Source organism: Mercenaria mercenaria, unplaced genomic scaffold, assembly GCF_021730395.1.
Source record: "Mercenaria mercenaria strain notata unplaced genomic scaffold, MADL_Memer_1 contig_586, whole genome shotgun sequence".
Taxonomy (NCBI): Eukaryota; Metazoa; Mollusca; class Bivalvia; order Venerida; family Veneridae; genus Mercenaria; species Mercenaria mercenaria.
Genome location: NW_026463467.1, coordinates 30,950 through 44,403, shown reverse-complemented (window position 1 = coordinate 44,403; position 13,454 = coordinate 30,950). Strand labels below are relative to the sequence as shown.

Sequence of the window (13,454 nt, the reverse complement as noted above, 5' to 3'; positions counted from 1 at the left end):
TTCATAAATAATGCTTACTAGTCTATGGACAATGAAATAATTTGATGAATCCTGGTCACTTCGAGTAAGAAGCTGCCTGCCTTCAATAATCTTTGTGATAACCCAACTGGCCATTTTATATTAAATACACAGGCATAGTGAAATCATCTGTGTTTAGTGGCCACAAGATAAATTTCATAAATAAATTTCCCTCTTTATGTTTTGGATTCACTTCCGGGTAAAAGACAGACTTATTTCAGTGAAAGTTTCAAATATATTAGAGAATCTACATTAACAACTGTTTATAAACGGTACTTACCAAATCACTAAACAGTATCCTGGCATCTTACATTTTCGACGTATTTACATTTTCGACGGTGTTAGTTATTCCCCTTTAAAATCGAGATCTCGCGTGATTTCATGAAGCTCCGCCCTCCCGGAAGTAAACAAACACCGAATACACACGCTGAGCTGTCAAAGTGTTCAAAATGGAAATTAGACAGGTAAAATATCGATTTCTGTGACAATAATGTAAAATTTTACTACTTTTACTATTCCTAAAATACCTGTTACAAAAAATGTTGATAAATCTACCTTTTCATAAAAATATCTTCAAAGAAACATCTGTACGTCTGCTATAGTAATAATTCTCATAACTGGTCACGTGATACGTCAAAAATTATATACAGGGTGTGCCCAAAAGTTTGTTCCGTAAATAGTACTTTGTTACGAGCATTGTCAGCTTTTTGTGTTTTGTTTGCAGACCCAGGCAAATGTTCGGGGCAAGTACAGGTCATACTCTGCCAGTGATTTGCATGAGGCATATGCTGTAGTGGTGGAACAAGGATTACCTGTTGAGAGAGTTGCCAAACGTTTTAATATCCCAATCACTACACTGAAAGATAGAGTGAAGGGCAGAGTACACATTGATACTGTTCGGTCTGGTCCTCAAACCATGTTTACATTAGAGCAAGAAGCTTTTCTCTGCAAACATTTGATGACAATGGCTGAGATAGGTTTTGGCTATTCAAGACAAGAGACAATCAATCTGGCAACAGACTATGCAGTACATTTGGGAATCCGGGAGAAAAGCAAACCATTCAGCCTTACATGGCTTTACAGTTTTCTTGATAGGTGGCCAGAACTAAAGGTGAAAAAGCCACGCAGTCTAGAAATTGCTCGTGCAAAATATGCAACACGTCCTGCTATTGACAGGTATTTCAATGAACTTAACTCCATACTTACTAAGTACAATTTGAAGGATAAGCCCTCCCACATTCTTAACATTGATGAAAAAGGCCTTAATCTGGAACACAAACCTCCAAAGATTGTTGCAGGTGCTCACTACAAGACGCAAGCCGTAACAGCCGGAAGGTCCAAAACAGTAACTGTTATTGGCGGTGGCAATGCTCTAGGTCAACAGATCCCACCATTTTTCATTTTTCCGGGAGCTAGGATGCAGCCAGCACTGATGGAAGGGGCAGCACCAGGGGCCGATGGAACTGTATCAGAATCCGGTTGGTCCAACACAGAGATCTTCGGAAAATATATGAAGGAGCATGTAGAGCCACTTTTGCCAGCACGAAACAATGACAGCCCAGTATTGATACTCTATGATGGTCATAAGAGCCATGTATCACTTGGATTAGTAGAGTGGGCACGAGATCAGCACATAGTTTTATTCGTACTTCCGCCACATTGCTCACACTTGTTACAGCCTATGGACGTATCATGCTTTGGTCCATTTGAAGTTGGCTGGAACGCAGCTTGCCACCACCACATGAGGGAGTCAGGTGGTCGTGTAGTCACACGGTACGAGGTGGGCCGCATCGCGAGCAAGGTATACAGCTCTACTCTGACACCTTTAAACATCCAGTCAGCATTCAGGCGATGTGGAATATACCCCTTCAATCCTGATGTCATCAATGACAAATCCATAGCTCCGTCATTGACATTTCAGCCACGTCCTGAATCTAGCACATGTCCTGATGAGCTACAAGGTGACAAATCTGATCCAAAAAATGAAACAACCATGTCTGAAGCTAGGATCTTTTTAGAGAAAAGGGGCGGTCAAATCCTAGAGAACGTCACTGTTGCCAAGGTCAGGAGGACACTTAGTAAGGTCGTGGGAGGAAAGCCAATAACTGAAGACACAGTGTTTGAAAACATGAAAGACCACGTTGCCCAACAGAAAACACCAAGCTCAAGGTCAAAAACACCTAAAAAACATCAAAAGAAAGACTTACCTTTGTTGAATATACCTAAGTCTCCTAGGCCTGTACAACAACCTAGCACATCCAGCAATAATCGGAAGGCAGATGTAGAATCCCCAGCCTCAATAATTTCCGATTCTGGTGATGAAGATGACACTGAAGTATGCTCAGTTTGTGGTAGGTTCACTCCAACTGAGTTGAAATATTGTGTAAATCTGACACTGGTAAAGTGGGGATGCTGCGATAAATGCGACAAATGGGTTCACTTGAGATTTTGCTCCCCCGTGAAAGTTCTGAGGAGAAACGACCCCTTTCTGTGCCCAAAATGCACAGAGGAGGAGTAGTTGAAGCACAACTATGCTGTTGTATTTTTTATAAAAACATAAAAAAATAGCAAAAAAAAATTTGACTGTTTTAGAAATTTGTGCACAGAACGTTACGTTTAATATTTTTAGTGTTTATCAAACTTTTGAACATTGCCTTTACCTGTAAAATGACAACCAATCAGGACCGTCGAAAACAATGACGTCACTTGGAGGGAAGCGGATATTGGTATGCGGCCATATTTCTGAACTTAGAAGGTAAATATTTGTTGTGTACGATTAAAAATTGTAAGTTTGTTGGGAAAATGAATGTTTTTTATGATAATGCTTCAATTATCCCATTATGCAAAGATTTAAAATGAATATAGTGCCCGATTTCCTTACACCGTCGAAAATATAAGAAGCCAGGATATTATAAGTCTCAGATCCCTCCATCGTTGAACAAAAGGTAGATAAACAAAAGTAAACTTCACACGCTTCCCTGATAAAATCCGAAACCGGAAACATATTGAAGGGGAAACAACTGATTTTGAACGAAATATTTTGCCTCAGGCGTAATACCACTATTTTTTACAGGTCTGATGTCTAAATATTCTTTCTCTAGTAGGCTGTTATCAATCATGTAACAAGCAGTCGTACTTTAACGGTCAAACTTTGTCTAATTAAAACATGTGTAAGAAAGATGCGCGCGTAAACTTGGCGCAATTTTAAACGTCATTTCTCTGTGATGTACTGTCTTATAAGTTGGTATATACATCTACTCATAATATAGTTGTATGTTTGTATGTATGCTTGGTCAGTATATAATATACTCTAGAGCTAGTCACTCGGTGTTGTTTCTTTCTTCAAGTACATGACATGGTGTCAGAAATGTAAAAAACTGATTGTTTGTTAATTCACCATTATAAAAAGATGGATGAATATAAAGTGAAAACACCTTCTATCAACTGGGATTCTAGAGACTTAAAAACGGAATTTAAAAAGTTCAAAACGCACTGTAATTTTATGTTTGGTGGACCTTTAAATTCGAAGTCGGAAGAACAGAAAGTCAATTATTTGATGTTATGGGTAGGAGAGAAAGGAAGAGATATTTATTCTACATGGACTCTAAGTAATGATGACAAAAAGAAACTGGAACCCCATTTCACAAAACTAGAAAGAATATTGTGAACCAAAGTCGAACGTTATCTATTCACGATATCTGTTGAAATCAAGAGTACAGAAACAAGATGAAACTTTTGAACAATTTGTCACAGATTTGAAATTATTGATAAGAGATTGTGGCTACCCAGAAGACAGATATGATGAAACTGTGCGAGATCACATAGTGTTTGGAGTAAAATCGCATAAAATTAGGGAAAGCTTAATTAGGAAAGGTTCAGATTTAAAACTGCAAGATTGTTTGGACATTGCCAGAACCCATGAAATATCTCAAACACAAGTAAAAGAAATGGAGTCGGAAGATAAATCCTTGCATGGAATCAAACGAAAACCTCCAGTATCAAAGAAAAAAACATTTCAACCAAAACAATCAGGAGCGAAATACTTTCAACCAAGGATATGCCTTAAATGTGGATATCAGCATACCACAGCTACGTGCCCTGCTAATGGAAAAACTTGTAGGAAATGTAAGAAACCCGGACATTTTGAGAAAATGTGTAAATCAAAATCCCAGAGGAAATCTAGATACGGTAAAGTACACATGATGGACGACTTTTCAGAAAATGACAGTGATACCAGCGGAGAATTTGAATATATGGGAATTTCAACAAGTGACAAAAGTGTAAATTCTGTTACACATGACATGACAGTACAAGTAAGAGTGAATGGAATTTGCATACCTATGCAACTGGATACAGGTGCAAAGTGCAATGTTATGAGTGTGAAAATTTTGAAAAAACTGGGAATTAAAGGAAATATCAAGAACACAAGGGTTAACTTGAAATCTTATAGTGGACACACAATGAAGCCCATAGGTACGTTGTCTTTACCTTGTATCATCAATGATAGTTCCCACGAGATTAAATTTCATATCATTCATGAAAAAGCACCTACGGTACTTGGCGTTGAGTCATGCATCGCGCTAGGACTGGTAAAGCGAGTGTATGGTGTACAGGACGAAACAAAACAAAATGTCAGTACAAGAAATGAATTTGTTGAAGATAAATTTCCAAATTTATTCAAAGGTATAGGATGCCTTCCGAAAAAGCATCATATTGAAATAGAAAAAGATGCAAAACCTGTTGTAAAACTGCGTTCGAGAGTCAAGGACGAACTCGACAGAATGCTTGAAGAAGGAATAATTGTAAAAGAAAATGAGCATACGGACTGGGTAAATAATATGGTAACTGTAGTGAAACCGAACGGTTCTCTTACGATCTGCTTGGATCCATCCGATTTGAACAAATGTATCAAAAGGCCACACTATCCATTGAAAACAATAGAAGATGTAGTCACAAGAATTCCAAATGCCAAAGTATTCTCGAAGCTTGACTGTGTATCTTCATTTTGGCAAGTTGAGCTAGATGAAGAAAGTTCGAAATTATGCACCTTCAACTCGTGCTTTGGAAAATTTCGATTTTTGAGAATGCCATTCGGAATAAAATCAGCCAGTGAGGTATTTCAAAACGTGATTTCTGAAATTCTGGATGATATAGATGGCGTTGAAGTCATTATGGATGACATATTAGTCACAGGCACAAATACAGAAGAACATGATCAAAGACTAAAAGAAGTTTTGCAAAGATTAGAAGATAATAATCTTAAGCTTAGCAAGGACAAATGTGACATAAGGAAAAGCTATGTGTCATATGTTGGACATACTTTGACAAGTGATGGATTAAAACCGGACCCTGAGAAAATAAGAGCTGTGCTAGACATGAAACCTCCTCAAAACAAACAACAAGTGAAAACTTTCATTGGATTTATTCAATACCTAAGTAAATTTCTTCCAATGTTATCGGAGAAAACTGAAATTCTTCGTAGAATTCTGAAAAAAGATGTTATTTTCTACTGGGGACAACAAGAAGATGAATGTTTGAACGAATTAAAACGCATGATTACCAATACACCTGTGATAATACGTCATGCCGCATCTGGACCGGTTTTCAAAGACGACGTCACAAATGATGATGGTTAATTTTCAAAAGTTACCAGCCCAAAAATGTGACGAAAATATAGAATGACTCAAATGCGACTTTCGTTTTCAAGTTTAGCCTGTGTACTTTCATTTTCTTTACTTCTGGGAAAAGCTGAAGGTCATCTGACGTCATTATATGTGTTGCAAAAACACATACGCATGCCTAAAATGTCCCGGACCTACCATAGGCATTCGGCGCATTTGTTTGGTCAACAATGATGATATAGATTTTTCTATATTATAGAAAAAAAAACAACATTTATAGACAGTCCAGGACACAAACTGATAGTAAATGGGTGCTGGACTTATTTTTGGGTCCTGGGCTGTCTGTAAATGATTTTTTTTTGTAACATAGATTCTATATCCTCATTATTGACTAAACAAATGCGCCGAATGCCTATGACCCTACTAAGGATATGGCCTATAATTGTGTCGGTGCGACGTTAAACCCAACAAACTTTTAATAAATAGAAGATATTTAAGAGTTCGCTAAATTTCAGCTAGTGATGGTACTACAGTATACTGTTAAATAAGCCACACAGAAAAATCATCCAGCCGAAACGCGCACCTCCTCTCAGAAGTGAAGGATAATAAACATGGTGTAATAGCCATATCTCATATCTTGTAACTGGATGGTAATATTTAAATGAAATTTCGTCACTTTAAAGACATTCAAAATTAAAAACATTTCACCGAGAGATTTTTCAAATTTTATCATTTTTTTGGGGAGATAATCGGTATTGAAGTTAACATTGATGCCTATGAGAAATATATAATTTCTTTGATTACAAGAATCTGAACTTGAGTTTCGAGAAAATTTTGCGGTAGAAAGCTGCATTATATGATTCTGATACAAATATCAAAAAGAAATCTAAAATTCCCCGTAGGGAAAAGGAGAAAATTATTTTTTTCTAGTTTTCAGGCGAGATAAAAACCAAAATTATCAGGGGAGGTAGATTCTAATCTAAAGGAAATTTTTGAGAACTTCTGTCACTATATAACTTGTCAATATGCACCTAACTTCTATCGTTTGACATTTTCAAAGCTTACATTTTCAAGTTGTATGTACGCTTTTGGTAAAATTGAGGCCTATTACGGGTAGTCATCCCTCCAGCGAAACATTTATCGACATCAAATCGGTACTTTTAATCGTCATCCAACTTTTCTTCGTATTACCTAGTACTGCAAATGTATAACTAAGTTTCACCAATATGTAATATTATAAATGATTTTTTAAAAATTTCATGTATAAATATGGAACGCCATAGCTGCCTTCTACTTATACTTCTTGAACGGTGATATTGTCATGTCAGTTGGTGATGTGCGTTTCACATTTTGTGACGTGCATTAAATTTGCTATGTCGTGCAGTAGATACGTAAGTTGGTGATGTGCATTTTACATTTCGTGCAGTAGATAAGTCAGTTGGTGATGTGCATTTTACATTTCGTGCAGTAGATAAGTCAGTTGGTGATGTGCATTTCACATTTCGTGCAGTAGGTAAGTCAGTTGGTGATGTGCATTTTACATTTCGTGCAGTAGACAAGTCAGCTCACATTTCGTGATGTGCATTTACAATGTCGTGCACTAGTTACACCAGTTCGTGATGTGCATTATACATTTCGTGCAGTAGATTAGCCAGTTCGTGATGTGCATTTCACATTTCGTGATGTACATTTCACATTTCGTGATGTGCATTTGCTATGTCGTGCAGTAGATAAGTCAGTTCGTGATATGCATTTCACATTTCGTGATGTGCATTTGCTATGTCGCGCAGCGAATAAGTCAGTTCGTGATGTGCATTTCACATTTCGTGCAGTAAATTAGCCAGTTTGTGTTGTGCATTTCACATTTCTAGCAGTAGAATAGCCAATTTGTGGGATCCATTCCACATTTCGTGATGTGCATTTTACATTTCGTGCAGTAGCGAAGTCAGTTCGTGATGTGCATGTTTCATTTCGTGCAGTAGATAAGTCAGTTCACATTTCGTGATGTGCATTTACAATGTCGTGCAGTATTTACACCAGTTCGTGAAGTGCATTATACATTTCGTGCAGTAGAATAGCCAGCTGGTTCGTGATTACTAACACAGATTATTATAACAAGAGGTCCATAATGGTCATATATCACTCACCTGAGAAACCTGTTTAAGCAAGAATTTATGGAGACAATCAATTTGACAATGCTGCATGAAGAGCCGATAAAAATGAGGCTTCTAGAACGTTTACAAGATTTTTCTAAGATCTGACCCAGTGACCTAGTTTTTTAAAACTACATGACCCACTTCCAAACTTGTAAAAGATTTCACGAAGACAAATCTTCTGACTAAGCTGCAAACTTTTTCAAGAATTCATTGAGACAAATATTCTAACCAAGTTTCATGAAGTTCCGATAAAAAATGTGACCTCTAGAGCGTTCCAAAGGTTTTTCTAAAATTTGGCCTAGTGACCAAGTTGTTGATTCCACGTGACCCACTTTCCAAATGATTCAAAAGTTCATGAAGACAAACATGCTGAGCAAGTTTCATGAATATCCGATCAAACATGTAGCCTCCGGACTGTTCACAGTGTTTTTCTAAGGATTGGCCTCGTGACCTAGTTTCTGAATCCATGTGACACAGTTTCGAACTTGTTCGAGATTTATTGGGACAAATATTCTGACAAGTTTCATAAAATGTGAAATGCAAATAAACACCTGACTTATATACTGCACGTGATGTGAAATACACATCACAAACTGTCTTACTGCACGAAATGTGAAATGCACATCACGAAATATGAAATGCACATCACCAACCGACTTATCTACTGCACAAAACGTAAAATGCTCATCACCAATTGTAAAAAGCACATCACAAACTGACTTCTCTACTGCACGAAATGTAAACTGCACATTACCAATTGTGAAATGCACATCACCAACTGACTATTCTACGGCACGAATTGTAAAATGCACATCATGAAAACTGAAATACACATCAACAATTGACTTCTATACTGCACGAAATGTAAAATGCACATCACCAATTGCGAAATGCACATCACCAACTGACTTCTCTACTGCACGAAATGTAAGATGCACATCACCAATTGTGAATGCACATCACGAACTGAACTGATTTATCTACTGCACGAAATGTGAAATGTACATCACGAAATATGAAACGCACATCACCAACTGACTTATCTACTGCACGAAATGTGAAATGTACATCACGAAATATGAAATGCACATCACCAACCGACTTATCTACTGCACAAAATGTAAAATGCTCATCACCAATTGTGAAATGCACATCACCAACTGACTTATCTACTGCACGAAATGTGAAATGTACATCACGAAATATGAAACGCACATCACCAACTGACTTATCTACTGCACGAAATGTAAAATGCACATCACGAAATATGAAATGCACATCACCAACCGACTTATCTACTGCACAAAATGTAAAATGCTCATCACCAATTGTGAAATGCACATCACCAACTGACTTCTCTACTGCACGAAATGTAAGATGCACATTACCAATTGTGAAATGCACATCACCAACTGACTATTCTACGGCACGAAATGTAAAATGCACATCACCAACTGACTTCTCTACTGCACGAAATGTAAGATGCACATCACCAGTTGTGAATGCACATCACGAACTGACTTATCTACTGCAGGAAATGTAAATGTAAAATGCACATCACGAACTGACTTATCTACTGCACGAAATGTAAACTGTACATCATGAACTGACGTATCTTCTGCACGACATAGTAAATGCATGTCACGAAACGTGAAACGCACATCACCAACTGACATGACTACATCACCGTTTAAGAAGTATAACCAAAAGGCAGCTTTGGCGTGCCATATCATATTATATAAAGCCAATGAATTGTAACTCGGTGAACAAGAGCACCGCAATGCGGAGCAATATACGCCCGAAGGTAAGACCTTTGACCCCCTAAAAGTGACTTGACCTTGTAGCTAGCTATCCAGAACATGCGCTCTGCACATGGTGAACATTTGTGCCAAGTTTCTTTACAATCCTTCAAGCAGTACAAGAGCTACAGAACGGACACGAAACACTCATTATTATGACTATTGACGCCTAACTGTGACCACGACCTTGAAGCGAGCCATCCAGAACATGCGCTCTGCACGTCGTCTCGATGTGGTGAACATTTGTGTCAAGTTTCTTTGAAATCCTTCAAGGGGGTCAAGAGTTACAGAGCGGACACAAACACACTCATATGACCTTTGACCCCTAAGTGTGACCTTGACCTTGAAGCGAGCCATCCAGAACATGCGCTCTGCACGTTGTCCAGATGTGGTGAACATTTGTGTCAGGTTTCTTTAAAATATTCAAGGGGTTCGAGAGTTACAGAGCGGACACGTAATTGCTAACGGACAAACACCATGGTATAACAGAATAACCCTTTTTCAATGTTCATGCCCTTGTTGACCTCTGGTCTTTTACACCCCTCCCCACCCCTTAAAACACAGGGGCCATCTACTCCATAAGTGACATAAATGACGTGGTTGTCATGTTATTTGGCGGAAACCGTTCGCTCTACCGGCAGACGGACGGACAGACGGAACCGACATGTACAAAACAATATACACCGCCTCTCCAAAGTGAGGGGTGGGGGCCTAAAAATGATTTTAAAGAGGCAATAACTTTTGAAATAAGAGCTGTCTAATGACAGCGCGCTCGACTTTTCTCAGTGCTTTGACTCTGAATTAGAGCTTTGCCAGATAAAACTTTAACCAAACATTTTAAGTTAAAAAAAGGGGCATAACTCTGTCAAAATTCAAATCAGTTATAGCGTGTGTGTGTGTTCGGGTTTAATGTCTTTTTCAACAATTTTTCAGTCATATAAACGACGGTGTCTACTTGTAGCAGAGAGCACAATGCCCAACTTTATAGTGCTGCCTCACTGGAATATCACGCCGTAGACACGTGGCATGATACCCCACCCAGTCACATTATACTGACACCGGGCTGACCAGTCCTAGCACTATCCCCTTAATGCTGAGCGCCAAGCGAGGAAGCTGCTAGTACCATTTTTTACGTCTTTGGTATGACGCGGCCGGGGATCGAACCCACGACCTCCCGCACTCGAAGCGGACGCTCTACCACTAGGCTACCGAGGCGGTTATAGGGATTGTTTCTCCTGCTGTAGACTTTGATAGTAAATAACTATTTTTTTTAAGTTTCAAGTCAAAAGCTTTGATAGTAACAGAGATATTTCACTTTATCAAAAACTTTAACCAGCCGGGACGAGTGCAATAACTCAACTTTTTCTTCGAAAAGTCGAGCTAAAAATGAGCGAAATATAAAGAAGAAAAACACAACAAGGCTTCAAAACAATTACTCCTGTGAAGTTTAAATGAAATCTGGCCATGACTTTTTGGGAGGTGGCACACACAAGAATCTCTTCAAAGAATTGATGTACAATAATCACAGGGCCATAACTCAGTTGAATAGCATTCAACTGTAAGACCTGCAACCTTTGCACAAAAAGCTTTACACTGACAATACTATTAAGTTTCAATCAAATCCAACCAACAGCATAGAAGTGGTCTTGACAAATTTTATTAAAATATTTAAGGGGGAATTACTACGCAAAAATAATCTAACGACACGTGCCAATGACAAATATAACTAGGCTTCATAACATCATGTATAATAATCAAAGGGCCATAACTTAGGTGAAGAACATTTAACTGTAAAACCCGCAACATACAATGTACTTTATACTGACCATTCTAATGAAGTTTAAATCAAATCCCACTAATATAGCTCATACAATTCAGAACTCTTAAGAGGTAATTACTCAATTAGATCGACCAAGGTTTTTTTTTTTTTAAAGAAGAAACATGAAAAAACTTAATGCGGACTGACAGACGACGAAAGCAAAAACATTATTTATCAAATGCAACCGGGTGACTCAATTCATTTGAAACAATTTATTAGCTCGACTATTCGAAGAATAAGTTGAGCTATCCTACTCACCACGGCGTCGGCGTCACACCTTGGTTAAGTTTTTCGTACCAGTCCACATTTTGACAAAGTCTTTTGAGATAAAGCTTTGAAACTTTCAACACTTGTTTACCACCACCATGGCTAGTTATAAGCAAGAGCACATAACTCCATCAAGGATTTTGGCTGAATTATGGCCCCTTTTGACTTAGAAATCATGGTTAAGTTTTTCGTACCAGTTTATATTTTGACAAAGTCTTTTAAGATAAAGCTTTGAAACTTTCAACACTTGTTTACCATCACCATGGCCAGTTATAGGCAAGAGTACATAACTCCATCAAGGATTTTGGCTGAATTATGGCCCCTTTCGACTTAGACATCTTGGTTGTTTTTCGTACCAGTTTGTATTTTGACAAAGTCTTTTGAGATAAAGCTTTGAAACTTTCAACACTTGTTTATCATCACCATGTCCAGTTATAGGCAAGAGCACATAACTCCATCAAGGATTTTGGATGAATTATGGCCCTTTTTGACTTAGAAATCTGGGTTAATATTTCGTACCAGTTCATATTTTGACAAAGTCTTTTGAGATAAAGCTTTGAAACTTTCAACACCTGTTTACAATCACCATATCCAGTTATAGGCAAGAGTACATAACTCCATCAAGGATTTTGGCTGAATTATGGCCCTTTTTGACTTATAAATCTTGGTTAAGTTTTCCGTACCAGTTCATATTTTTTGTAAAGTGTTTGACATATGACTTTGAAAGTTTTATCACATGTTTAGTATAATAGTCTCTATCTGTAGGAAAGAGTACATAACTCTGTCATCTATTTTGTCTGAATTATGGCCCTTTTTGGACTTTGAAATTGGTTCTGTTTTCATACAAGTCCACGTTTTGTCAAAACTATTTGACATATGGCTTTTAAACTTTGAACACTTGTTTATCATTATGATTTCCATCTGTAGGCAAGAGTACATAACTATTTTGACTGAATTATGGCCCTTTTTGGACTTTGAAATTGGTTCACACATTGCCATTTAGTGCAAGACTTATCGAAATCAATGAAATACAGGAACATTGTTTGTCTAATCTATTTATTTCTTTTGTCTGAATATCTGTGGAAATATTTTGACCCAATTCTTCGAATAGTCGAGCGCGCTGTCATCAGACAGCTCTTGTTATTCATATAGAAGTCCAAGTCAAATGGTTTATCGCGGCCAGAAACTTGTACAAACCGGACAGAAGTTGCGAAATTGTCATTTGTGCAGGAATGAAGCGTTTACCATAATGTCCAGTACTGGACAGGTATAGTGACCATGCACGGACACAGCCAATTTTCTCAGAGGGGGTCCGATCCCCTGCCCCCACCCCCCACCCGCCCTGGAAATTTTGCAATTTGGCACTTCATTTTTTTGCATTCTGGGACAGTTTTATGGACTAACCTGTTAAATTTGCGAAAATGATAAAATCAAGCTTTCTTGAAGGTAAAATTCTTAGTTTCTTTTAGATAAATAATATGAATTATATCGGGGTCGTATGTAGCAGCAGCCCATGCAGTCCTAATGTTGCTTTTTTCGAAAAACATTTTCTTTCCTTCTTGTCTTCTTTCCTTTTTTAAAGATTTTCCAGAGGGGGTCCGGACCCCCGGTCCCCACCCCCCATCTGGATCCGCGCATGGTGACATATCATGCTTTCTGTTTATGTAGGTAAACTTGTGTTTGGTTAAATTTCAACAGAGCACAATTGTCTGAACAGTGTACAAACTCATTACTGTTTTTTCAGGCAAGGGTGGAAAAAAAGTGGTAGACAATG

General features: G+C 38.0%; 2 protein-coding genes across 2 annotated transcripts; both read left to right on the top strand.

The window, feature by feature from the left end:
- The first annotated feature begins 383 nt into the window (after nucleotides 1-383).
- On the top strand, nucleotides 384-3,341 carry LOC123553302 (uncharacterized). Its single transcript, XM_045343044.2, has 2 exons — nucleotides 384-482; nucleotides 743-3,341. Exons 1-2 carry the CDS (start codon nucleotides 468-470, stop codon nucleotides 2,534-2,536), a joined length of 1,809 nt encoding a protein of 602 aa, XP_045198979.2. The 5' UTR covers nucleotides 384-467; the 3' UTR covers nucleotides 2,537-3,341.
- An 86-nt stretch (nucleotides 3,342-3,427) lies between these two features.
- Nucleotides 3,428-5,654, top strand: LOC123552774 (uncharacterized). The gene is made up of 3 exons (XM_053535930.1): nucleotides 3,428-3,626; nucleotides 3,772-4,491; nucleotides 4,702-5,654. Exons 1-3 carry the CDS (start codon nucleotides 3,428-3,430, stop codon nucleotides 5,652-5,654), a joined length of 1,872 nt encoding a protein of 623 aa, XP_053391905.1.
- The last annotated feature ends 7,800 nt before the right edge of the window (nucleotides 5,655-13,454 follow it).